Raw genomic sequence first — 27,205 nt, 5'->3', positions numbered from 1 at the left:
GCCCGCCCCCCGCCGCCCCGCCGGGGCGCACGGACCGGCGATCCTCCTCCGCGCGGCGCATCCAGGCAAGAAAATCCGGGAGTCTGACTGAACCTGCATTTCCATTAACTCAGCCTCAGCCCCGGCTAATCCGCAGCACTGAAGGCAAGGAGGCTAATTAATGACAAGCTTTTACAGTCAAGACCAGCGATAATTGCTTTGGTGGCCTTTATGATTACAAGATAAAAATGGACCGGGCCTGACATAAGAGCCACTGTGTACACTGCAAGACAGGAGGAAATTAAGAGCTGGCTAGCTGAATACGGAGCAGAAAATTACTAATAGAGGAGAGATAATGAATAGGCCGGCTAGGCATTCATGGGGAAAAATCCATTTTGTTACCACGCGAAATTAGGTGGTGGAAAGGAGTTTGCTAATTGTTCTCATCTTGTAGCAACCAGGACTGAGGCAGGGGCGTGCTTTTCAATTCATTTCCCTGGTAATTGTGAAAGGGGGAATGCAGGCCAAATGAGTCTTGCTGCAATTTGCGCGCCTGGTCTTTTCATTTTCATGTTGCGTTTTTAATTGTTGCTAATATAGCTTATAATGAAGCTAATGAGGGGAAATTATTGTACAACTTTTTAGCACATGGAGACAAGTGAAATGCACTAGAAGGATTCTCTCCTATTGCTGCAAAAATAATAGTAATCTGGAGGAGTTTGGAACTATCGGGTTTTTTTAATGAGCCGTTTCCCTCTACAACAGACAAAAGGAAGGATCGCCACCTACTTTTTTATTTTTTTCTTTTCCTGTGTTTTATTTTTCACTAAGGAAAAAACAATACCGGATTTTCCCTTGCTGCGCCGCTCGCAGCCCCTGGCCCCCGATGAGGTGCGAGGGGGGCGCGGAGCCGCGGGGCGCTCCGCGGTGCTTGCGCGCATCCAGCGCGTCCGCCTCCTCCTCTCGGTAGTTCAGTGCGAGCCGCCGGAGGGGAGGGCACGGAGCGGGGCATGGCAGCTGTCCTGTCCCTGCCCCTCTGTTTGCCTCCCTCCCCGGCCGAAAGTTAGCCCTGCCGGGTGTTCCCCTCGACGGGATCCCCGTTCCGCGCAGCTCCGCGACCGCGCAACTCAGGCGCTGCCTCTCTCTCCTCCCCTGCAGAAAAGCAACGTCCCGCCGCTCGCACAGCGCGGGGAAGAGGCAGWGTCCGCGAAATTCCTCCTCCTCACCCTCCTCTCCCTCGCCTGCATCGCCGGGGTCCTGGTGGCGTCGGGGGTCGCCTACTGCCTCCGCCACCGCGCCCACCACCGCCTGAAGGAGAAGCTCTCGGCCCTGGGGGCTGACGCCGGCTCCGACGCGCCCGCTGCTTACCAGGTAAGGACCGAACTCGCCTCCTCCGGCCCTGCCCCCGTGCCCGCAGACCCTCGGGGGGGCCCTTCTCGCCTCGGGAGTCGCGGGGGTGGGTTTGTTTCAGACGCTTCTTCCTCCCCCMCGTCCCCGTTCCATTCATAGTCCCGTGGATTCGGTGTAGCAGCTTTTTACTACTGGGTATTAATCTTGGCTATTCTGGTAGCTGTTGTGAATTCGTGACTAATTAGAAACATTAAAAAAAAAAAAAGGAAAAAAAAAGCAGCTTTGCCATTGAAATTCTCAGAAAAATAACATTAATATCCATAATCTGTCACCCCTGCCACTATTAATAACGAAAAATCTTTAACATTTATGAGGAATGGATTGCACGGTTATCTGAAGATGTCTCTCTTTTTGAGTAATCGACTTCTTCAGGGTCTGATATGAAAAGAGCCTTTGACCCGATCTGTTGCCACCTTCTGCCATTATTCAGATAAAATGAAATCTAATGCTGATAGATGGGAGGTAAACCAGGACTGGTTCTGGGAGAACAATGATAGCAGATGTGTACCCAGTAATGCTGGAAGACTGCACTCGGCTTCTCTGAAATAAATCAGAAACCTCAAGCTTACTCTTYCAGTTTCAAAAGTGTTGGGTGGAGAGACACTGCATCTTCTTGAAGTTTGTTTTAGATCATATGGCGCTTACTTTGTGGCGTGCTGTTGGTGTGGTAATGCATGTGTTATGGTCGTACACCACACAGCACTGGTCTGCAATCCGAAAATATTTGGAGTGTGACCAGGAAAAAGAATCTGAGAATGTGTAAACATTGTCTCTGTAGTATCCCTGTCTGTTGTGCACCCGTAGGGCCTCGCTAATGGCACTTTTCTGTCAAGTTTTATTTTACTTTCTTGTTCTGCTTAGGATCAGACATTCTGGCCTTTCTGTATCCTGGAGCTGAGATAGATTCAAATTGGCAGCTGAGAGTCATATGGGAATAAACTCCTATTTCCTCACAAAGTTTGGGTCTGTCTATACCTCTTATATGTTAAAGATGTAATGTATAGATGTAAAGATGTAAAGATGTATAGCTCCACAGGCTGGGTCTAGAAAGAATTATGTACAGAATAATAAATATGAATGTTTCTGTAACAATTAGTATCTTCAGGAATGGGTTTGGTTTTCACTTTAAAATAAATATTTACTTTAAAAAAAATCATTATATTACATCTTTGCATTGAATGACTTCCAAAGCAAGACAGAGTGAGAGCAAGAGCATTTTCAGTAGATGAAAAGAAAGGAGTGTTCTTTGGGATAGTGTGAGCAAAACAGCAGTTTATCAGTTTTGTTGGGCAGTGAGACTGTGGCCATAAATATTTTTGTTTGATTTTAATAGGTGACTTGCTGTTAGCTCATTTAAAGCAGAGAAGCAATAGGTAGGCCTTTTCTTCCATTAATTGTGAATACAAGAATTTTTAATTTTTTTTTTAAAAAGCCCTCCAGGTTCCAAAACCACACTTGAAACTGAATTTGTGATAATTAACAGGACAATCTTCCTACTGACAGCTCTAATTAATAGTATCTGTAATTAAAATCGTGCCCTTCCAGCAGGAAAATTGTTTGAATTTCTTGGAGTGACCTTTTTTGCCATTTCTCCTGGGAGTGTAGTGGTTGATATTGATTTTATAATGAGCTYGGTTTGTTTAATAAGAATCTGTAATCCAGACACTAAATGAAATGTGTGCTTCATTTTTTCTTCATAGATTTATATATATTTTTAAATCTTTGTATTTAGATCTGAGAGTGACATTTTCTTTTTAAAAACAACAACAATGCTTTGAGGTTGCTGCTCTGTTTTTCAATAGCAAGACTGTATTAATATTCTTTGTTCCTGGCCTCTGGGCCCAGTCCTAACCACCTGACTTCTTAAACATTTCCACTGGGTTTTCAGGGGAACTGTAGTCAYGAGTGGGAGGAAAAATGTTTTTCCTTAAATACAAAGGTTTCTAAGAGCTTGGCTCTCCTCACATGGAAGTAAATGGGAATTCTGCCATTTGTTTCAATGGCAGCAACAGGAAGCCCTGGGATAGGCAGACAAAATGCTCAGGCAGTTTTGATGCTGTTCAGCAGCATTTTATCAAAATGAATCACTGAGCCTGGATCTGTATATAATAAACTATTCACATGGATTTGAGGAGAAATAGGATTGAGTCCTACTCGCATTGTCAGAATCGCCTTATGTTGAGCTGTRTTAAATGTAATGGATGTCTGGTGTGATGCATGTTTTGGATAACATCAATTAGGTCTCAGAAAGGCATCCACTATCTTTTCCCTCATCTTTGATACTGGTAGGAGTAATGTAGCCTGTGKTAATATGGGGGGAAGGAAAGAAGCAGGCAGCTTTCAAAATTGTAGCTRCTTGGTTCTCTTCTGTTAAATGTTTCCCAAGTAGCTACTCAGTTAACTCGATGTATTTTAAAAATATGAAATATTTCAGAGGCTGCTGCCACTAGGCTTTAAAGCACGATACTCCAATGTGTTGCTGCTTACGCTGATGTGACAATTTAGATTTATTTTTTTTTAATTTGAAGGGGGAGAAATTGGTTGGTATAAAAGGGCCTGGTGGCCCAATGTGATTCAGAGAAAACACTAAAATATCACTTYGATTCACGTGCTTCTCAAAATGTCAGTGGTTTATATCTTCACATAAACAAGACTGACCTAAATTTTCAGCATTTAGAGGAAGCATTTTTCATCCTAACCCAGTTTAGCCAGGAGAGTTCATTCAGGGTTTTACTCCTTCCTTACTCACCCTGTGAACTTCGAAGAGTTTTTTCCCATGGCTGTTTTTGGGGGGAGGGGGGGGGGGGGGTTGGAGTTTTTTTCCTTTGCCTTTCTGGTTTGTGCAGTGCAATGCCAGCTTGAGAAGGGGCAAACAGATAAACCATATTATCAGGGAAATAGTAGGCTGTCTGCTGAGTCTCCCCCCATGCTGGAGGCGTAGCACTTGTCATACAACATCACCCTCCTTCAGGCATGAGCAGTCCTTACTCTTAGCTACGAACACAAGTATTTTTTGTGTAACTGCATGAGGAAGGGACCTGTCTTAGGCAGGACAACCCGTGCTGTGTAAAAGTTGAAGCAGCCAAATAAAATCACTRCTGCTAAGCTTCCAAACCTGGTTCTTCAGGTGTTGGGCAAGGCAAGCAGCTGACCCTCCGAGTGTGGCAGTCGAGTCTGGGCAACTCTGTTGAAAGACTAAGTAACAGGAAGACGGACAGATAGGCAATTGCAATTTAATTTATCTTTGAATCACTAAACAACAAAATTACAGGCTGGTTTAATTACCCAGAAGCTGAGGAGCTTTTCAGAATTAATMGAAGTAGTGTGTCTGGTAAAATGTTGCATTTTGTACATAAAGGCGGACTGTTTTTGTGTCTCTCACAAACACGTCTCCTGTCCTTTCAAAGCACACGTGTAATGATTAGATAAGTCAGCGTTAGCATTCAGGGATGACTAAAAAGAGGATCTTGGTGTCTCCGCCGAGCCCCTGCGCATGCGCGCACCTGCACCCCTCTTTTTAATTGTTGCTGGCGTTGCTTTGATCTTCTTTGAAAAGCAAGTTTAGCATTCTGCAAGCCCACTCTCTGGTCCAGGAGATTAGGGCAGAAGCGTTTTAGGAATTTTCAGCAGAGGCTCTTTGATTTATTTCACAACACTGAGCAGATTTTCTTCATGCACTTTGAAGACTTTAGAACACAACCCAGAGAAAAACGGGCATTCAGGCATCAGGAGCGGGCGGCCAACGKGGCCTCTAAGTGCACATCTTACTGTCACCGCTCCCATTAGCGAGCAATTTATTAATGTAATGAGTGTGTGTTAGTGACTGCTACTATTTAGGGACGCTCTGTTTGATTCAGGGTGATGTATTTGTGAGTCCAGCTGAACCCTGGCTTTTGACCCCTGTGTGGGGAGCGCTGGAGTGTGCATGTTAAATCATCAGCATATTTTACACTTTGCACTGCAGAACKTTCCTATGAACATGGTCTTCTGCATCACTGATAATGCTCGGCAAAACGTTGCCCATAATGGAATTTAAAGGCAAAAGTTAAAATGCTCTGAAGCTGGCTTCAGCAAGCTTGCCTTTCAATATTTTATGTCAATAACATKCTTTTTAATTTTCCTTCATTTCAGCCAAAAGAACTTCCTTTAAAAAGAAAGGGGGAAAAGACCAAACAGTTTACAATGAAGTTCTTTCTCAAACTGCCTGAAGTATTCAAGGTTACAGGCAGATGGATTACGTCATCAGCTGTTCTAAGAACTTGTCCAAATAACTTGATTCAGCAGGCATATAGTTGAAAATTATATGTTAAATTCTACATTATTACATGTATTGTATTATATATAAATTATGTATTTCTTTGTCAAATGCAGTCTTATTAATTACATGATCCCGTTGGATTCAAAGCCCCTAAGAACTTCTCTGTGCTCTTACAGATTTGATCCTGCTGATATTTTTTATTAGAGATGTTAAAAACATGCTATTTACAACAATTACAATAAATAATTTGCTGCAAATATTTTAAAATACTCTAACTGAAAAAATCTGCTGGAAACAAACCCTCTACTTAACCATCATGTGTGATTTGTGTGTTCAAATACAGATAATTCATTACCTCTAATATGGCTTAATATTTTCCACTCTAGACTGAATTTCAAAAGCAAACTTGTTATTATGATATTAGAACTTAATATTATAGTAATAATATTTGTCAGCTCTTTGAAAAATGGAATCTTGTGGAAATGGGGGAAGAAAAGGAAAATTTTGCTCTTCTTATTTATTAAGTTCTCAGTACTATTCCAGTTAACATCAGCCTCAGGACCAAAAAAAGTTGGTAAACTGGGTATAATCCACACCATAAAGTATTACCTTCCATCTTTATAAAACTTAATTTTCAAGGACCTTCTACACTTGAGCACRAAAGATATTACTGAGGATGAGGTTATTCAGTACATGAGTATTTAGTAAACATTTCAGAAGGAATATGTTTGGTAAGGATTTTGGATAGATGAAAATTTTGCCCTAAGGCGGATTGCTGTGAAGGGCTTGCTTGTGTTTTCTTCTGGGAAAACAAAGGGCATAACGCCTTTTTAATCTTTTCTTTTCCTGTGTCCTTATTTAAAGAGGCAAAAGAAGATCATCTCATGGTTATGTAAAGCTACAGGACAAACTGTAATTGTCTTTGATAAAGCATACATGGGGTGGCATATGAATTAGAAGAGTTGTTCTTGTCCATTTAAGTCTGCTTATTGTGTATTATGTGAACAATTTTGTCTCTCTTTGATTAGCATTTTGCCTCAGAATAAATTCTTAGGAACCTGCAAATGCTTTGTATGTACAGTTGTTACATAAAGCACTGTACTTTAGGGTGAGACAGTTTTCACAGTGTATAAAATATGTGTGACTACACACTATTCAAGTAGTCACACGTAGCAATTCTGGGAGAGCAGAAATGGGGAGTGTTTCAAGGTGACTTGAAGAATAATTTTCCTTATGTTTAAACGCTTCATGGAAGTCAGACAGTAGATAACCAAAGCAGAATGAGGCAAAATAGGACATATACAAATCCAGATTTAACTTTTAATCAGTTTTTTACCTGATTCGTGTTCATAGCTATGCACAGTTTCTGTAATGCAGTGGACTTCGTTTTTCCCTAACYTTGCTTCCTGTGGTAGCCATAACATTGAATTAAATGGTAGCAGTGATCAAAATAGCATTCCAAAATACTGTATGTATGAATTTATAACTCAGCAGAAATTTATCAAACTTGCTTGGTCTACAAATAAGGATACAAATAAATAGGGGTGTATTTGCTAACACAGCATTTAAAATCAAAATAATGCTCCATGAGAAATGCCCACAGCAGAGATTTCAGAGGGCACTTCTGGAAGTCTGAGCTTGTGGTGTGTGTCTTGAGGAGCAGGGCTCTCCTGTCACCTCCTGTCCCTGCTCTGTCCCCTCTGCTCCAGCACACATGGTCTGGCTGAGGGACAGCCCTGGGGAGCCCATGGGCCATGGCAGAGGGGCTGATTGGGCTCATGGCTGATGGCTCTCCTCCAGCCTCAGTGTTKGACAGAAGGTTTAACCTCCACAGCCCAGATCCTGAGCTGCTGCAGCAGTGGCAGTGCAGCAACACTTAGGAGAAAAATACTCTTTATGTTGGAGCGGGCAGGTGAGAGACAGGTTTTTTGTCAGGTGTGGAAGGAAAATGAGCATACATGCAAGTTCTGGAGTGCTTGGATGGGAAGGTGCCATATGGGCCATTTTCAATAAGAGCCATCTTTTTCAAGTATCTGTTATCTGTTTTTCTGCATAGGACTACTTTAAAGTGGAAGAAGGAAGGTGATGTTGACCCTCTCCTAGCCAACTCTGTTTATTTTTCAAAAGTATGGTGTTTGAGCTTGGTGTTTCATGAAACAAGGACAAAAGTGCCCCAAGCATCTCCCAGTATAACTTCTGTGTATTTAGGGTGWCAGAAAATGCTAAGTAAAAACAGTAGGAGGCAAAATTAAGTTAGTGACTCATTTTTAATTACTGGGAAATCCAGAGTCCTTACCCAAACAGGCATTTCTTAGAAAATGTGCTGGAGGTGCTCTGGACTTGCAGGCTGCATCTCGCCTGCTGAATTAAATAATTTGAATGGTCCTGGCACCATTTCAGGTCAGGCCACCCAACTTTCTCCCAGTTTCTTAGCAGCAGAGTTAGCGCAGACAAAGAAAAATAAATAAATTCACTCAACAGGCAGCTTTATTAATAATTTGGCTGTAACCACCTGGTTTTAGAGGGTGAGAATTGCTGTTGCTTTATCTGCCCTAACTCCCTGTCCTGGACTGCCAAGGTCCCGAGGATGTGGCTCCTGAGAATCCAGCTCCCGAGCGTTCTGCTCCCGTTTCAGAGCTCCTTTCACCCATCCCTGCGGTGCCACAGGCTGTTTGCCAGCTGAGCGTGGGCTGGTTCTGGATAAGCACAATGGATTGTCTCCCCCTGGTAAATTGATTATGTCCCAGTGCCTGYACGTTATAAAGAAGCCAAAGATAACCACAGCCTTGCCTAATGGGCTGGAGAGTATTTGATTTGCAGTCCCAGGCCGTACATCATCTCAAGTGTCCCGATTCCTTTCTAGAATAACTATACTGTCTTCAGTGGCTTTTTTTTTTTTTTCCAATGTAATGTAGAGGATAATCAGGCCTGTCTTTCCTACACACTTCTGCCCTTTTTTCTTTTTCAGGATTTTCCTTTTTCTTTTGCAGCAGCTCTGTTATCATGTTTCAGATTTGACACATTCTTCTATTGTATATTCTCTGAAAGCTCAGCAGCTAACACTGCAATCTGGCTTGCTGATCCTTTCATATTCCTCCAGAGTGCTGCACTAGAAGAACAAAAACCATTTTTTAAAGTTTTTAACTGGAAAGTTTTGGGTTGGGTTTTTTTTGTTTTTTTTTTTCAGGATGAATCTTATACCAGGGCCTCTGAAAGGGAGTAGGAATAATTTTGTGTACATARAGAACTGTGGTAGATGATGTTTGTCAGTTCTTGTAGGACCATGCTGCCTGCGAGCAGAATCAGGTTGCAGTTTATTCTCTGAATTCTGTAAGGTACATAAAAGGATTTTTCCTACTGCTTTCTTCTGGGTACATCTGTTCCTCCTGCACCCCAGTCTCACTTGGTGAGCAGACAGGGGGAAGAGGAACAGGGAATGCTGTGTCTCTCTCCTTCTCTGCACATGCAGGGAGGTCGTGCTGTGCTTGGCTGTGTGGGCAGAGTGGGTCCGTGTCCTGCCCAAACCTGCAAGATCTTACCTGCAAGGGTCGCCGTCCTTCCTGCACTATGTGCTTGTGCTTCACCTTTGAGAAGGATTGGAGGCTGGCAAGCCTGGCAAGCCCATATAGACTTGGCTCCTTTGTGGGACAGATGAATAAAAGTGAGTCTCAAACCCTCAGCTTATCTCTGCCTGTAGCCCTTTAGGGGCTCTTGTAGGATKTTGCCAAATGGAACATTCAGAGTGGGGTGTGATAGTTTTGTTTGTTTTATTGTGGTATAAACTGTAAGGTAAGTTCGGGTAGAGCAAATTGGAGCTCTGCTGGGGCCAAGCTGGTCAGCTGCTCCAATTTTCCTAAAGGCACACGTGAGAGGTGCCACCCCAAATGGCCTCAGGAGTGTGTGTGTGTGACATGTGGGACATGCAGGGAGAGCCATGCATGGCTTGTGTGCTGAGCTGCAAGTCAGRCATTGAAGGTTGTGATTTGTGTTCTCTGGACAAGAGGCTGAATTTAATTTCTTTCAATTGAAAAAAACTCTGGCTCCAGAGTTGGGGGCCTCTTCTCGAAGATATTTTCTTTGTCTTGTATTTTCATGCACAACAGAGATCTAAATGCTTTCTTGCAGTTTAAACAACTGTAAAAGACAATCTGAGTCATTTCATGTGCAGCAGCAAGGTGTGGCAAAGGACTGAGACAGCTCACCTGACTTCATTGTGCTGTGGTTTTTACTGTGACAGGTTCTAAGTTCTCATAGCATCAATTTCTCTCGCTGTGCTGTAATTCTGCTGGGGAATTCCTGCAGCTCTTCCCATTCCACTTCAGGTTCTCAGCTTTCAGTATACAGATRCGATTTTCATCACTTGTGTTCTTAGCAAACAACCAAACCAAGACTAAAGAAGGGAGACTGTAAAAGGATGTTCCTAAAAGTTAAATCCTTCAAAGAAACAAAATTAATTTGGAGGGTGAGAGAGAACAGCTTTTGAATAGGAGGAAATCAAATTTAGTGTAAGTGGCTTATCCAGAAGAGAAAATCCTTGAGGTTTTCTCTAGGTTTGCCAACCAGTTTATGTACTTTTTGCAAAAGACAAATGAAAGATGTTTTATTGATGGTTGCTTGGGATGACTGCATTCTGAAGCCCAGATGCTGACCAGGGCAATATTTTTTTTTAAATTTTTAATCTTTCGTGCTGATAAAATGCTGTCAAATTTCAGTGCAGGTTTTATTTTTCTGTTTTCCTGTCTAGCTGACATAGCTGCAGGCTYCTTGATGATTCCAGCCTTTTCCTTCATGGGAACGGCTGTTGCTTTGCAGAACCACGTTCTGGCAGCATCTCAAGAGATCTCAAAAATGGCTGATCTTGCTCTCCGAMGTGAGAATGGCTCAACATCACCATGATAAAACTCACTTTTGATATTGGGATTGCWTGCTTACCTTGGCTGGTTAAAATCACTCCTTTTCCCCTCATCAAAGGTTGCCTGAGGTGGGGATCAATGCACTCCATGCAGGTGGGAGGGCTTGTCCTTGGTCACGCTGTGTGASAAAAGCAGAGGTGCCTGGGTTGAAGCTGCAGTAGAGCCCTAAGGACCAGCACCACCCATTTTCTAATGCTGCTGATCTGAACATTCCCCTGATTTTCAGAAATGTGTTTGGGAGAATATTCACACATTGGAGRCATACTGATCTTTCCCACTAACTTCTAAGAAAAGAATGAGGGAAGGATGAAAAGGTAAAATTCACTGTGCTGCTGTCTTTCTGACAGAGTGGGGAAAATAAACTTGGATTTTACCTTTTTTCAGCTTCTAAACTGCAGTTTATTCTGGCTTTCTGGGAAAGAAAAATGCCTTTAGTGGAGTGAAATGGTGTGATTTGCTGCAGTGGATCACAGCAAAAGGTGCCAATGGCTGGGTATTCACATCAGATAGGWGCAGAAATGTGATGGAGCTGAATGTGTTTTTGGGAGCTAAAACAATGCACACGTGTACATTTATCTTATATAGGGAAATGATACCATACATCTCCATCTGGGTTAATAATATGTATAGTAACATTGGAATTTGAGCATGTAAATGCTATGTACTGTCACCCCCAAGAACAAAATAAAGAGCTACAATTCCTAATTAACCTCACTGGAAAGCACTTGGGTGTGAAGTTAAAGCATACAGAAAGGTTGCCTTGCAAGCTGTTCCAAATTTCAGCTTCCTTTTGGAGGTCTGGGTCAACCCAATGGCTCTGCAGGCATTGTTAACTAAKAATTTTGTTTGCTTCTTTGAGGGCTTTAGAAGTTAATTAAGTATAAATCAATGCTTGAGGCTTCTGTGAGTCACTCCATYGCCAAAGGGACAACACAGAAATGGAGGGAGCGAGGAAAAGGTGACAAGAATGATTAAGGGCATGGAAAGCTCATATGAGGAGAGATTGGAAAGACAGATTATTTCTTGTAAAACAGTAACAAGTGGCAGAATAGAAAAGAAAAAAATGTATATAAAAAGGGAAAGAAGGAAGAAGAAAGAGTAAAACTTTTATTCTGTCTTTGGCCAAGCACCAGGGCAAAGATTTTCAGTTATATTAAATATGTAAAATAAAAGGCTAATTAGAAGAAAAGCTGTCAGCACAATACAACTGCGACACACAATACTTTCTGCACAATGTTGTTGATGCACAAGTTGTTAGCAGGAATCTCAAAAACCGAAGGAGAACATGAGAAAAAATATTCCATGTGATAAAACAGCTAATAATGTTTCAGAAAATTCCTATAGCTTTATGCCCCAGGTTTTAAATTAATTCATATATAAAGTGTGACCATTTTAGGAATAGGCCSACCTTGAGCTTGTTCTCCTGTGCTGCTCCCATGGTGCTTGTTGCAGACAAACTGGTGCCTGGTGCAGGGGTCCGAGGCGGAGTGACCCTTGTGCTTGGGTGACGTGGGTGGAGAAAATGCGGGAACGCAATAATGGCCAGGAAAGTCCTTTTCATTGAATGCAAACGCTGCCATTARCCCCTTGCTGCTGCTGSTGCTGCAGGRTCCTTGTTGGAACTGGTGCCATGGGATAGTCAGGGGCAGTGGGGAGGGCTGCAGCTCTGCTGGGCAGGCACTGTCCAGGCACAGCCCTGACCCAGCTGAGAGCACGGCTGTAGAGACACAGAAGAGCCCAGGAGAAATTGTGCATTTCTGCTGTTGCTGTCTTCTCCAAAACATGAGGTCTCTCTGTATCTCTGACCATCAGTACCAAGAATTAAATCCATGATGGTTTTTCTAATATCTCCTATGACACCAATACAGTGAAAGTGTAGAAATATTGACCGTTTTTTAATCCTGGAACACTTTCATGGTRTGTGATAGAAAGAATGTCTGTATTTAGAGACATGAGGAAGCTCATACTATTTTTTCCCTTAGCTTTTTCTCTGTATTACCAAAGATTCATCTCATAATAACCTACTGTGACTTTGTAGCAACTTCGTTCTTTACAGATTCTTTTTTAGCAGTTTTTCATGAAATTTGCATTTGTTCTTCCTAGCAGAGCTGGAGTGATTTCATTTTTTTTTCAGTGGGGAATGGGTGAAAAGCAGTGAGTTTAGTTTTAAAATCAGGAGGGGGTAATGACTGGCAGTTTTGACTGTCACGAAAGATGTTGTTATGAAAAACAGTTTGTCGCTGATGGTCATCCTTGGTACATACTTCCTTTATCCTTACATCACCTCTGGTGTATGGCTGCCTTATAGGGGGAAAGAAAAGGTATTTGAGGTTTTTGGAAGTTTTCAGGACTTCTTTTTGTGTTTCTCTGACTGCTTTTAGAAACTGTTACCATTAATGCAGTTACACAGACTAAGGGAGAAGCAATACTAATCTCTGCAATGGGGCAAAATAACGTTCTTAGACTTAAACTAGTGGCTATTTTGTTTCTCTCCAGGCTGTAAGTACATGCTGAGTCCTGCTGGCTGCTGGGAATTCTTATTTCTAGCAGAAATGATCTCCCATTTTCAGTCCTGCAGGGCAATAAAATAGTGGACTACACAGCCTTAATGTAGAGCTTTCCTGAGAAACTACAGCTGTCTTGGGACTGTATTTTTTGCCTGCTTTGGGCCCCAGGCAACTATAAACGCTGGGAGTGAAAAAGGAAACATTTGTGGCAGTTTTCTTTAAGAGCCCTGGCATCTCCTGGTAGGGCTTTGGGTGGGTGAGACAAAGTCAAAATGCAGGATGGATTTACACGTGGTTCTGCGTGGCCTTTCAGGTTAATTCGATCGTGACTGCAGTTTATTTGTAACCCACGCCGTGCTGTGTGGCTCTCGCTGTGCTACTGGGGGATTTTCTGTACAAATTCATATTAAGGAGCAGCTGTGCCATCATGAGCATGTATTAGAGTTAGTTAAGATGAACAAAACAGGGAAAAGGTGAAGTTTGTTWTGCATGTTATTTTTTATCTCTCTGGTTACTCCTTTAAGAAATGTTTCCTCTTCCAGCTTCATACTTGCCATATACTCACATATTTGTAAAACATGGCATGTAGGCACAGCTAAAATGTGGGAAATTGAGAAACCCATCACCATTTTTTGTGTCAGGTAGGTCAGTCTGATGTGCCACTGCTTCCAGAATTACAGTTCTCTGAACTGCAAGGCCGGTAAAACTCTTAACATTATCAGGAACACCCCGAGAAAAAAAATTTGGTACTTTTACACCAGTAGATCTCAGGTGACTTCAGGTCCACAGTTTGCAGATATTTCTTATTAGAAACAGTCCCTGGTTTCCTTGGAGACATCCAGGTAGTCTCTTTAAATCCTTAGGGAAGCCACCATGATGTCATCATRCAGGGAAGAGACTCTTTCAAATCAGTTTAAAGAATCGGGACCTTTCTTTGYGTATCTCCTGTTTGTGAAGTCCAGGGTGCTGCAGTCCTGTTTTGTCAGGCATGTTTTTCACAAAACACCTTTTTTTTAGAAACAAATACTCTAAACTGTCACACTCACACAGTTCCAGTCAGAGTAGTCTTTTATATTTTTGTACAGAAAAACATTCGCCAGCTGAGTAACCTAAACATGGTCTTCAAATGTCACTGACCCTCTGGAAAGGAGAATTATCACCAAAGATACCTGTGCTTCCCTGGCATGGATTGCAGGGCAAATACATTATCATTATTTCAGAGAAATATCATTGGACCTATRCTGTCGTGTCTTCCTTGACAGTGTGAGCCATGTAGGAGGTGTCTGCCCTTCAGGAACTCCTGGACTATTTAGATAAATTCMTTATTGATGAGAGGTTACTGAAAGAATGAAAGTAAAATTATTTTCTCAAGCTGTATTGCATAGAAGCACCTTTGGTTGTGTGGAAGCCAGGAATTATTATTATGGTTGTCCAGTGATTACCTAGAGATGTGTACACGACAGTGATGCCTTTTTGTTTGTTTGATTTCGTAGGATAAGGCTGTGCAAATGTTTGAATTTAAAGAGAGGGAATGAAACAAACAATTTTTTTTCTTTAAAGCCATTTTCCATATAAAGTTAGCCATGTCTTCTTTGTCTTTCCCCTTCTGCATGGTCTCTGCTTTTTTTGTATCCATGAGGAAAGGGGAATCATAATTACATGAGTCRTCACCAGGAAACACACACAATGCTAAAATAATTGAAGATTATTTTAATAATTGAAGATTATTTTTAATCTCATAGACCACAGTCAAAATTGGGGTTTTGTTAGGAGAAAGATTCTCAAGCCTGTATTTGGCTGTGATGCTCTCAAAAAGAAACAGCAGCCCTGGATTTCAGGTAATTTAAAAATCAAGCAAAGCAATCCTCCCCACCCCAAGATTCAGAGTCACATTCAGATATRCAGAGGGTGGTACAAGAGGGCAGGTAGTGAACTGAACTGGACAGGTGAGGGCTGTATTGACARTCAAAGAAATATATTTTACTTTCTTCTTTCTCTCTTTTTTTWATTTCTTTTCTTCCCGCGATCTATCACACACAAATCTAGATAAATACAAATTGTCCAGAGTATGGATATGTAATGGTACATTTGATGCTGTGTCTTTCAAAATRTTACTCTCAAAAGTTTTTCCAATATCTCCCTTTATCCCTTTTCTGAAAGGACACCAATATCACTAATTACCTTTTCTGACAAGGATAGAAAATATAGATACAAATATTCCACGTATGTAAACAGCTCYTTTATTCCTGGACAAAAAGTAAGCTAAAATCAAGCTTAAGCTTGAAAGTATGCTTCAATAACTCAAAAATAAATGGTAATAAAACTGTAATTATCCCCAAAGCTACAAATACAGTAAATAAGTTAAAGTTAAATTTATAACACCTGCAAGCRTATTAAGTATGCAAAAGCAAAACAAAGGCAGCCAAATGACTTTAGCTTCACCCTCTAGTAACACTAAGCAAATTTAGTTAGAGAATAATGATGTTTATAGTCCTAGATTCATTTGTTTTTTAAAAAAGAGCTTACCTTATTTTTTCATTTTCTAAATCTCATTGTCTTATGACTGCATCCATTGCAGAACGGTGAAATCCAGGCTGTACRTGCAGACCTCAGCTCATCCTGTGAATAATGCCTCCTGAAAAGGAAAATGAGACTACWCTTAAATATATTAAAACTGAGGGGGGAAAAAAAGGCATTTTATAGGTCTTCTTCCTCAATACCTAGCATGTTGATTGCAAATATTCTTAATCTTCATTATATATTTTGGTAAAAGGTGTACCCTTAAATCACTTAGAATTAAGTGTCAGCATTTTTAATTTAAAATTTCTGCAAAATATATTTGTTTCACAAGTAAAATGAGCACAGTGTTGTTGTGATCATGCCTGCTTAAGCAGATTTGTTTCTTGATTGATAAAATATTAGGCAGGTCAGGTTGGAAGGGCTTGCTGTACACTCAGCTATCACTTTTAATAAACACTAATTTCTTTGTTTAGTGCCTCTGCATTCTCTTAATAATTATCCGTGGAAAGGTTTATTCTGTCTTATATTTTGTTAATTCTGAAAATAATTGTGCCTCACTTGTTTCTGGACTAACTCAAGTGATTTCCATTTTAATTTGCTAAATAAATTTTATTTTTAAATGTGGAAATGTTAGTCCTATTTTCTGTAAATAATTTTTGTGTTTGTGCAAATTTTGGGATCAGTTACAAAACAAATTATTTTCATTAATGTGTAGCAATATGTACTAATGAAATGTAGTAATGAAATTATATTTCTTTCTCTAAATAAATGGAAAAGTTGACATTTCCCTCAGATCCCAGGCTCCTGTAGTCAGATCGAGGTTTCAGTGACTGAGGAAGAAGAGCAGTGTTTTTGATATGAAGCTATTTTCCTTTACTTCAGGCTGAACAGCCTTTAGCATCTGGTACCAGCTAGAGGAGAATGATTCATGTGACGTGGTCACTTCTGGACTTGGAAAACCTGAAGATATTGCTTAGAGAATTTGCATGAAGTATTTGCAGCATCCTCACTGGAGGCAGCTTTGAGGTGGAATGGCTCATCTTCAATGACTGCACAGCTTAGGTGAACTTTGGCCATCTCTTAACTGGGCTGCTCCAGTCAGGTCTCCTGCCTGTACCGTGTCACCCTGAGGATTTCAAGTTTCATTTTTGTTAACAAACCAAGGGAAAAGATTCAATAGTACCCACTCAAGCCTCACTTGCATCTGGTTTTAGTTCTGTGGTTACCTATACTCTTAATATTTGCCAGGGCACATGCGTAGATTTTTCTCTAAAACCAAACATGCTAAACTGTGTGCTTTAAAGGATTTTCCAAATTCCTTAAGTGGATTTTCCAGAAGATGACAGATAAAAATTTCTCTGAGTTATCTTTAGCTGTCTTGCCTTTCTGTGACACCAATGGCGGCTGTGCACCACCAAGCCATGGGGCAGAAATCGCAGCTCCTGTCACTGGCTGGTGACGTGGACTAATGCTTCTGATGGTAAACAAGTCACATCTGCAAATCAGACCTGGACAGGGATCTGTGGGCTCCATTTCTGCACAGACTTGATGCCTCCCTGTTTGAGAGAAGAGTTTCTTACCTCCTCAAATCCAGAGACCCACCAAATAAAACATAGTGGCAAGACTGGCTCCCGCTTTCATGCAGGACGTGCAGCAAGTTTCTCAATGCCCTTCTTTAAATGTGTATAAAATACATTTATCCTGMAGAGTGGTTCATTCACAAGTGGAGTGCATGGATTTGAAAATCTRTATGTTGTACCTGAGGAAATAGTAGCACTTCATGCTTCTCCCTGWCTCAGTGTGGACAGCCAAGTATTAGGGACATTTTAGAACCTCATTRTGACAAGGTCTGGGGCTTTTTTAAGAATATTTTTTATGGTTTGTTTAAGGTTATCAGTTGTGTTTCAAATAAAAAGCTCACTACAGATGATCATTGTGCCGTACTTTGAACTCATTTAACTTGACATTATTTACAAAATATTTATCTTKGTTATGGCAGTTTTTGTCATACAGCAATATTACTTCTCCATTATATATTGCATGTGACCACCACATAAGTTTGATAATAAATGCTGGGAAATAAAAAACAGAGTAAGTGCCTCAGTATGATAGCAATTCCCATGTGATGGGAAATAATGTCATAAACTTCAAATTACCTTTTAAATAAATGTTTATGTCCAACCCATCCATTAGATCATAGCCTGAAGGTCAGGAGGATCATTTCTTCATCTTTCACTGTATACATTATGGTTGCTTTTTTAGGTGTAAATGATGTTTTTAAATGAAGAATGGCACTCGAACTATACACAAACAATGGCTAGACATTACTGAGTCGCAGMATGGCAGAAATAGCCTCAGCCACTCTGCTAAATATAGAAGTGCAGCAGTAAATTGAATTCATTCTTAGAAAATATTTTTAATGGCTGAGACAATACAGAAATACAGTTCATGTCATTCTCACAGTATGAGGCTTTGACATTTTAGTCAAATTTGAATGCTAGTTGTAGTTTGGTTAATGGCTGATTTGCGAAATGCTTGTGAGAATAAAGGTTTTGGAGAGCAGGGCAGAGCATACCTGAGCATGCAGAAAAGTGCCCAGGTAACAGATCTCGTATTAATGAGGGTCTGAACCATTGAGGCTTTGTGCATTTGCAAACAGATGCCACTCCATAAGTGTCCAGGGACGGTGTGAAATGCCCCACACCCCAAGACCCCACTGTTCTTAATGCTTTTCATAGGAAGGGAACTTGGATGGCCATCTCAAGGCCAGATCCCATATTTAGACATTCCCCTGCTTTGAGCTGGATGTCCCTTGTCCATGTGTCCTGTAGGAACCCATATGGCTTCCTGAACACCCCATACATCAAAGTTTTTATATATGGTGGTTTTAACCATATTACCTCTGCAGTGCCAGGCTAGAAACCCAGCAGGGAGCTGGGATGGTTGGGCTGACAGAGGTGGCTTTGGAGAAGCAGAAGCTGCACTTGTCCTGAGGTGGCTGATGAGTGTGAATGGGGATGGGGACGGGGATGGGGATGGGGCAGGGGATGGAGCAGGTTCCTCAGCCAGGGCTGGGCTGGCTGGGAGGGGGGAAGGAAGAGCTGTTGAGGGCTGTCAGACTGATCTGAAAATAAATTTAAATCAAAAACTTCTGTTTATGGGCCAGGGAAAACCCATTGTCACAAACATTTTAAACTCCAATCAAGAAATTCAGTGGTGTTTTTGCTTCAGCTATGATTTGACCTTCCTGTTTACATTCAACATTTTTTATGGTGGAGTGCAGTGACGTGGTTGCTTTGTTTGAGGTATTTGACAGTTAGAGCAGTTGTGGGAATAATTGCTTTGGTTCTATATAGGTCAGGAAAGAAACATGTTAATATTTGAGATCAGGTACATGTTTTTTTTAAACATACCTATATGTGTTTATATACTTATGTTTCTCAACTTCACCTTCTTCCGTGAAGACCATGAATGTTTAACTTAATTCTAAAACATTTCTTAGTAAGATATAAAATACTTTATGTCCAAAAATATATTTTCGGTTCGAGGTTAATCTATTCCAGAACCAGTTGTCTATAATACTGTTTCTTTTGTCATTGTAATTCATGTAAAAATGGTACATTAATTTCTTAGAGATCACTTGATCTCTGYTCTTTTTTGTTAGCAGAGGTCTATAATCCTTTCCACAGCAACCACTTGTAAAAGCGGAGGATTATGACTTGAGGCAGGATATGAACAGCAGGAACAGATCAACTTAAAAACAAAGATCCTGTTTGAGTACAAATGCTATTGTTAGCACAGAGTTGGGGTGAGTCAAATGGCAGGATGTCTATTAGAATATAATAAATCCATATCAACGCCACATGGCATGCTAGCCAGAAGACACATCCTCCTAGCAGTTATGCGCTGGACCTCTTATTTTTATACCTTTACTTTTATACTTTTGCTTAGTCCAATAAACCATTCCCTCTGGGAATGACTGATATCTAAACATCTGAGCAGCTTTTTGGTTTTTTGTGGATTTATTTTTCTGTCTAAAAAGTTTCTGCTCTGTTATACTTTTCTCAAAATCTGCTAAAAGCAGGGATTTGAAATTACACAACTGCGAGGTCATTCTGAGGTTAGTAATAGTCGTTGTAGACTATTGCTGTCTTTCCTTATGAAGTGTGTGATCCTCCAGAGACAAGGAGAAAAAGAGGTTTCTTCTTTGTTCCTATATTTAAAAATAAGAGATACAATAACATTTTTTCCTTTATTAAAAAGTCTTGTGTTTAATACTGATAGTTTAAGTGAGCTGCCTAAAACCAATGTATGTGACATAATTCAACGTATTTTTKAAATTTAATTTATTTTTCTAGTATTTTTCATGTTAATGTTAGCAGGAAGCTACAGTAGTGCCAAGTAACAGAATAGATACTRCTCAAGTGTGGAAAGCCCCAGCTTTTGGTGAAAATTTAAAAAAAAAAAAGCCTCTTACATGGCATAGACAAAATTAATAAATATGCAAAATGCAGTGATGGAGTCAGGTGGCAGTTTCACCTGGGACAGTGTTCTGTACRGTTATTCCAGCAACTGGCACCACATGAAAGCAGTAATCTCTGCTTCCCAAGCTTCTGTACTGTGTCTTTGTAATAGACAGTGAAATGTTTCCTGTTTATAGATGCAAATTTGATCTCAGTGTATCTTAACTTGTACATGCATGTATATATATATATATATATATATATATATATACACACACATACTGTGTTACATACCATCAAATAATAAAATTCCACATAAGATCTCTAATGGCAAGACAGAAGTTTTGGTAAAAAAAAATATTTGGAGGGGTTTTTAATCTTTGTCAAGTGGTGACAAGAGGAGACTCAATAGGATGGTTTCAGTCAGTTTGTTTGAATGCTTGCTGCTGCATGGATTAGGATTCCTCTTCAGTGTCCTAAAGTTTGCAGGGTTAAAAAAAGCCCCAAACATAATCTGAAGTTATATTTCTAACTCCTGTCTGAAAAGAAGATTTTATTGCAGTAGATAAATAATAATTTTCAGATCATCCTGCTGATGGCACTTGGGCTGCAACTAAGTTATCAGTGAATAAGAAAACAGAAGCCATGGCATTTCAAAGGGATGAATTCTTCAGACTGTATTATTTCTTTAGCCTGAGGCAAGAGACTGTGCTTTCAGTACTCGTCTGTGCAGAGTGAGTAATCTCAGACAAATGTGTAACCACACCACGTGTGCAATATGGGTACATCCTATGGAATCGCCACAGGCAGCTGAGTGTCTCTCATGGACCATAGTCATATGCTAAAAAATGATAATTTCATTATGATGTCTGTAATTTCACCACCACTGATTCTAACAGCATTACAACATGACAATGTAACTGCGGGTCTGCTCATCCTGTGAGAATCAGAATTTTATGCTATCAGGAGTTGGTTTTACCAGCAGGATTTTCTGTTACCTAACYAGAATTCTGTATTTTTGCATGAATTCTATGCATGAGAGCAACTGAAAATACGTATTCCCAGTGCTATCTATTTTGGTGTTTCAACATGACTTGCATTAGTGTGTGTGATAGCTTAAATTTTCTTTCTTCGCCAAAGCTGCTTAAACAATACAATGACAGATTTCTGCTTTTATTCTTCGTTAATGTCATTCTTCATCCTCTCTGCCCCACATCAGGGAGGAAGTGTTGCGAGTTTGCTATTTTAATGAAGAGAAATGAGGCATCTATCAACTAGGATTTACACTGGAGAGCACATCAGTTCAGTTGCCTTGAGCTTGCTGAGTTTGCATATCCAGGGCCAAGCAGTGCTCTCAATTACTCCTGTGCAACCCCATTAACTTCAGGAGGTTGTGTGGTTCAAACGTGGCTTTGCAGAACGTGGGGCGATGTTAAGGGAAGGGAAAAAATATTTCTGTTAGAGAAGTCCAAAGSTCCAAAAATATGATTTTTGGTTATCTAAACGGAGATGTGTGCGCAGTCATAATTTCACTTCTGGAAGGTTARGGTACTGATTTCATAGATGGAGTAATTTCATTGAGCATCTCTTCATAGCTGCGCTTCACAGAACAGACAGCCACCCAAAAATTACAGCAGTAAGCGGGAAAACACTTCCAGCCCTGGAACATTGTGTAAATCATGTGTCTTTAGTAGACTCGATCCTGTAATTACTCTTAATTAGGTTGTTCCCTCCTCTCTCTCTCTCTCTCTAGGAGCTATGCCGCCAGCGCATGGCAGTGAAAACCTCTGATCGGCCCGAGCCCCTGCACTCRTCCCGAATCAACAGCGTCTCGTCCCAGTTCAGCGATGGGCCCATCCCCAGCCCCTCGGCCCGCAGCAGCACSTCGTCCTGGTGTGAGGAACCGGTCCAGTCCAACATGGACATCTCCACCGGTCACATGATCCTGGTAAGGCCCTTTGGTCTTTGTGGGCTGAGAAATCACGTCAGAATTTCAGGCAGCGGCTCAGCTTTTGGAAAGAGGTATCTTTTAAAGACAGGGAAGATGTCTTTTCACAGGTAGAACATATTCCTGAGCTTCATTGATAATCTTAACTTTGTAAAATTAAAACTAAAGGGATTTTTATTTCCATTTCTTTTTTATTATATCCTTTTTTTTTTCTTCTCTGGGGAACATTCTTTTATCTTGGACATATGCATGCCAGCTTTAAAAAAGATAAGCCCTGTGGTGTCCTCTTGTCCTRTTGATTTATATTTACCTCAGCTTGGACAGCTGAAGGAAACGGCCAAATTTCTGATCAGCTCACTGCTTTTTCCTATGTATCTCCAGTGTATGGAGGTATCTAACCTGAGAAGGCAACAGAAGATTAGTGGTACAGAGCAATTTGTTTCAGTCACCCTTAGAAAAGAAAAGAGATCTGACTTTTGAGCCTTGCCTGGATTTTTAAAATTTTTTTTGTCCTTGGATGAATTTCTTCCAAGCTGGATTTCTCCTGTTTGAAATGATCCAAATATATTCTATTGATGGAGTCRGTGTTGGAAAACTTGGGTTACTTTCAAACACAGCTTGAGACCAATATCAGTGTAGAAGATGGACACATGAAGAGTTTTTTGTGTTTAAGAGCCAGAGTCCAGTGGCTGGGACTGGTGGTGCTTGTTTCTGTCCTGCTGTTTCTGTCCCTCCATTTTTTGTGCCTTATTTAAACATTTACCATCTTTCTAGAGTGCATTGAAATTAGCTGAGTAGAACTTWGGTGATGGTGAAGAACTTGAGCAAAAGTTGTGTTATTTTGCTTTCTATATTTGACTTCTGCTTTTACCTAAAGTAAAGGYGCCTTTTCCAGTTGATAGTTTTCTGTGCTTTTGGGAACTTCTCTCCATCATGTCATACTTTTGGGTCATAATTTTTCAACTTCTTTCTTTTTTGGGACTTATATTTGAAAGTGCTTCCTACTCAGGTGTTTTTCAAATTTATACAAGCCAACCTCACATCACAGAGAAAGGAATGAAGGCAGGTAAAACCCAAAGATYGAATTTGACCTCAGCCAAGTTGCTGGCCCTCTTCAGCCTTGACTGAGTCAGCTATAAAACTGAGCAAAAACAGGGTGGGATTTTAACCAGATGCTTCCTCAGAGTGTATCRTCCTGAATAAATACATCTCTGCCATCCCCCTCCCAAAAGGAGTTAATTAATTATCATGGTAATATCTGGTAGACAAGTGCTGTTTGGAAGGGTTGCTCCCATGGCAGAAAATCATTTGTTATGATTTTGACTGTTCCACTTTTGCCTAACCATAATTAAAATTCACTTGATTTTCCTTCCTAGTTAACTAAAATGCTTGGTGGTGGAAAACACAAACATCTCCAGTTGCCTAACTTCAAAATAAGTACAAATTCTGAGGCAATATATTTGTATGGAAATAAGAGCAAAATTTCCCATGTAGATGGAAATAGGCATTTAACATTTGCAAACAGTTCCAACTACTTCAAATTGAGCAAAATTGTTTTCAGTGATATTATTGGGAAACATTAAAAAAAGCCTCAAAATCATGCTTAAATGAGAGAAAGTTGCATATGGGAACCACTTACTTTGGCTCTGCAAATTTCTGCAAAATTGCGAGGAAGAATTGTCTTCATATGGTGATAAATGAACTTCAAAAAATAGTCAGATTGGTCAAGATCACTGTTAGGGTGTTCWGTGTCCATAATTCAGTCAATCCTGTTTAACCCTGGATGAACTCTTACATGTGTTAACTATCTAACAGCAYATGTTGTGTCTTAGATGGTGAGGGTTCAAAGAAGGGTAAAGRAATTCTGTGGTGTTCTGAGAGTGCAAACCACACAGAGAGAGTAGAAATAGTTAATTTGTTAAGTCTAACCTGAACAAACAAAAATCAGTGGTTCAAGGGAGTCTGCCTATGTGCTGTGACATACAGGATGGGGAAAAATTGTTCTTAATGGACTCAGATGATACAATTACGAAGAAAATATGTGTTAGCATTGAGAGGATGCATTTAGCTTTGCTATCAGGGCAAGCCTAATAGGAGGGTCAGGCAGGCAGTGGGGTGTTTACTCAAGGAAGTAGTTAAATCATAAATACAAAATTTGCTGAAGGCGAACCTGGGTTAGGTTTACATGGAAGGATCAGCATCTCTCAGTGACAGCACAGGAGCAGATGATTGGGCTTGATCAGAAACGCTCGTGTTTTGTGTCACTGTGGGTCAYGCTGAAACCTGAGAGCTGACCCAGTTTGTGTTCTGCTCAAAAACAAATCTGTAATACCTGAATTTCCCTCCTTCTGGGGATTGATGTGGCTTGTTAGACTTCAGCAATCAAAGCAGCTCGCCAGAGGTGAGCTCTTCCTCCCTTTGCCTTGCARATACGAGCAGAGGAGAGTGAGGGCCACTTTGCAACTTTTGTACCATTCAACACAAAACATTATTCAGTTCTTCTCATTTCGTGCTGCCACAATCCTCTTAACTTGTAAATTTTATAGGTATTTTCTTTGAAAAATATCTCAGTGCCTAAGAAAGCAATGAGAAATATTAGCAAGGGGCCTAGTAAGAATGGCAAATGCCCTCTGCTTTGCRGGGTAAATGCACTTACAGGTCTGTAAATGTGTTTTTGAGCTCCACAATGTGCAGTGAAGGGGTAGTTAGCTGAGCTAAGGCTTCTCAGTCCTTATTGCTCATAGGTGCCAGGATCTCCCTAGAGAAAGTAAAACAACAGATTACTGTATAAAGTGGCAGCAGGAAATTATTTATTTTTATTTATAAACAGAATAAAACTTTAATGAAAATAGCTTAGAAGTGTGTGACTATTGAATGACTTCACATAATCTTATTCAGAGGCGGTGTTGGTCAAAAATATTTCTGTAAAGCTGTTTAATTTGCTGGAAAAATGCTGTCAGTCATACCTGCAGTCATATCCAAGTCACCTCAGCCTAGAGTTTGCTGGAACTTGTGTTGGCCACASGTACTGTTTTCTTGGAGCACTTGCCCCTTGTGGTCAGCCCGTTGTTTATACTGCTCGAGGTGTGGAGAACCCAGAAATCTTCCAAGCCCTGTGGCTTTGGGGCAGCCTCTTCACTTACACTGAAACCAGCCTTTAAAGAGAAAAATTCTGCATTTCTGCCACTTCCCTGTGCAGCTGAGGCGATGTCTGTGCACTGCTGACAGCACCGTGAGGTGGTTGGAGCTGTTGGCAGGAGGAAGCAGGGAGGGCTCAGGAGGCCCAGAAGGACAGCGATAACAACATTCAGAGCTTTTTTTTTTTCCCTTTTCACTGTCTTTTTCATCACATTTCTAACAGGAGGGTGGCGCATATGGCACATTTTGATTCTGTCTTTCTAAAAAATCCAAGCACTTTGGAAAGTGTAATTAGAGGAGCATGTTTAATGCCGTGATGTTTGTGGCACTGGCTGGCTGGTTCCAGCATGAGCAGCAATACACAATGCGTGCCCTCGTTTCCATCACCACTGGTTTTGTCACCACTGATTTTGCAAGAAAACATTCGTCAGAAGGTCACAACAAGGAAAAAAGTAGGAACTTAGAATTAAATTTCCACCCACTTCATTCTCATGTTACATCTATATTTCAGCTGACAAGAGAAGTTCCAATAAAGGGCAGCAATTCTGTTTCCAGTCCAGAGGAACTTTTCTTCCAGAGGGGGTTAAAAGTGATCAGGGGAGATTTAGTCTCCCTATCTTGGGGTTCCTATATTTTAGGCACTTAATGAAGTGTTGGGGTGGACTTGGAGTCCATAAATTTCCCTTCTGCTTGATGAAGTGAGTGGGTAGCTGTSAAGGTCTCCAGAGAATCAGGTAGAGTGGATTTCTCTTGAGATGCCTCCTTGGTGCCTGCACACTCCAGTTGATGTTTGCAGCTTCCATGAAGGAGTCTCTGTCGTTTGTGCTGTAGCACGAGTTCAGCACCAAGGTGGATTGGATCCTACAGCTGCTTCATCTGTTATTAGCATGCATTATTGGTTAAAATATTGCAAACTTTTGTGAGGTTTTAAATGARGATCAGTACTGTAAGAAGGGGATGCATGCTTCTGATGATAACATCTGAATACCATATAAGGGAGGGAATTTRCAGAAGCAGAAGTGATTTTCTGTGTTTTGCAGGTTTTTTCCTTGTAAAGACAGATAAGCAAAATTTGGAGCATTATACATAAATTAAATTTTCWTGAAGTGTGAATTTACAAAAGGTCTTTTTCGATATTTTTTATAAGCTGAAGTCTGAGGAGTCTTCTCCCTGAGTATGAAGCTGTTTTATGTATTGGAAATAACAATAATCTATGAGATTTTTTGGTACTGTACTTTTCAGGAGAAGAAAGTTTCATACCTGGGCTGAATGAGGTRGTGGGAACAGATGAACTAGAGCCTGAAATCAGGGGCCTTTTATCTTGGAGATACGAGTCTGCTTAACCCCCTTGTCCTTGGCAATGTGCCTGTAAAAACAGAAGGACATTCAGCACAGAGGAGGGAAGGATGACCTCATTTGCTGTCAGAGTTCTGGGACAGGTTGTGTGTCCCAGAAGGTGACACAGCCTCAGCTGGGGACATGGGGTGGGGATGTGGTGCTGCCAAGCCAGGCAAACTCCAGATGCTGAATTTTATATCCACTTTAGTTTTCATGCTGAACCACTGGCAGGATTGCTGTAGGACTGGGAAGGGTAACRAGGAGGGAATGGTTTCCAAGATCGAATCTTGGGAGTTTTGGTAACATTGGTATCCTGTACTCTCCAAATAGTAATTTTTTGATGGCTTCTGAGCAATTTCCCCTCACTCACTCCCTTTTTTAAAGTGAGTTCTTTCTTAAATGAGCTMTATGGGGTAGCAGCTATAGATTTTCTTTTAATTGAATATGGAAGAGTGTAGAACCGAGTGACTGAAGATACATTTCAACAAGAAAAGGTATTTGCTAGATCCTGTACTACATCTTGCTGAAATTCCTTGACTTTACTCCTAAGATGCAATAAAACTGAGAGCCAAAGGCATCTAAACACACTTCTCTAAATAAAGAGAGAAGCTCTAGCTTCCGTGAGGATGAACAGCACTGTGCTAGAAGCAGGTGTATTTTCCACCTTGACCTTAATCCATGTACACACWAAACATTTCTTGAGCGAAGCAGCATGCAGGGCATGAGTGCAG

General features: G+C 40.8%; 1 protein-coding gene across 1 annotated transcript in view; it reads left to right on the top strand.

Annotated features, from left to right (window-relative positions):
• The window catches only part of PTPRN2 (protein tyrosine phosphatase receptor type N2), a gene marked incomplete at its 5' end in the record, with an annotated part of 414,276 nt that overhangs the window by 307,147 nt on the left and 79,924 nt on the right, over positions 1-27,205 (top strand). The window contains 2 exons of the mRNA XM_057371089.1: positions 1,138-1,350; positions 21,804-21,998. Coding sequence (XP_057227072.1) covers positions 1,138-1,350; positions 21,804-21,998 — 408 coding nt within the window. The remainder of the gene's footprint in view (positions 1-1,137; positions 1,351-21,803; positions 21,999-27,205) is intronic.

Source organism: Malurus melanocephalus, unplaced genomic scaffold (assembly GCF_030028575.1).
Source record: "Malurus melanocephalus ecotype Western Australia unplaced genomic scaffold, MMel_1.1 scaffold_140, whole genome shotgun sequence".
Taxonomy (NCBI): domain Eukaryota; kingdom Metazoa; phylum Chordata; class Aves; order Passeriformes; family Maluridae; genus Malurus; species Malurus melanocephalus.
The sequence above is the reverse complement of the archived record's forward strand: the minus strand, read 5'-3'. Positions and strand labels throughout refer to the sequence as shown.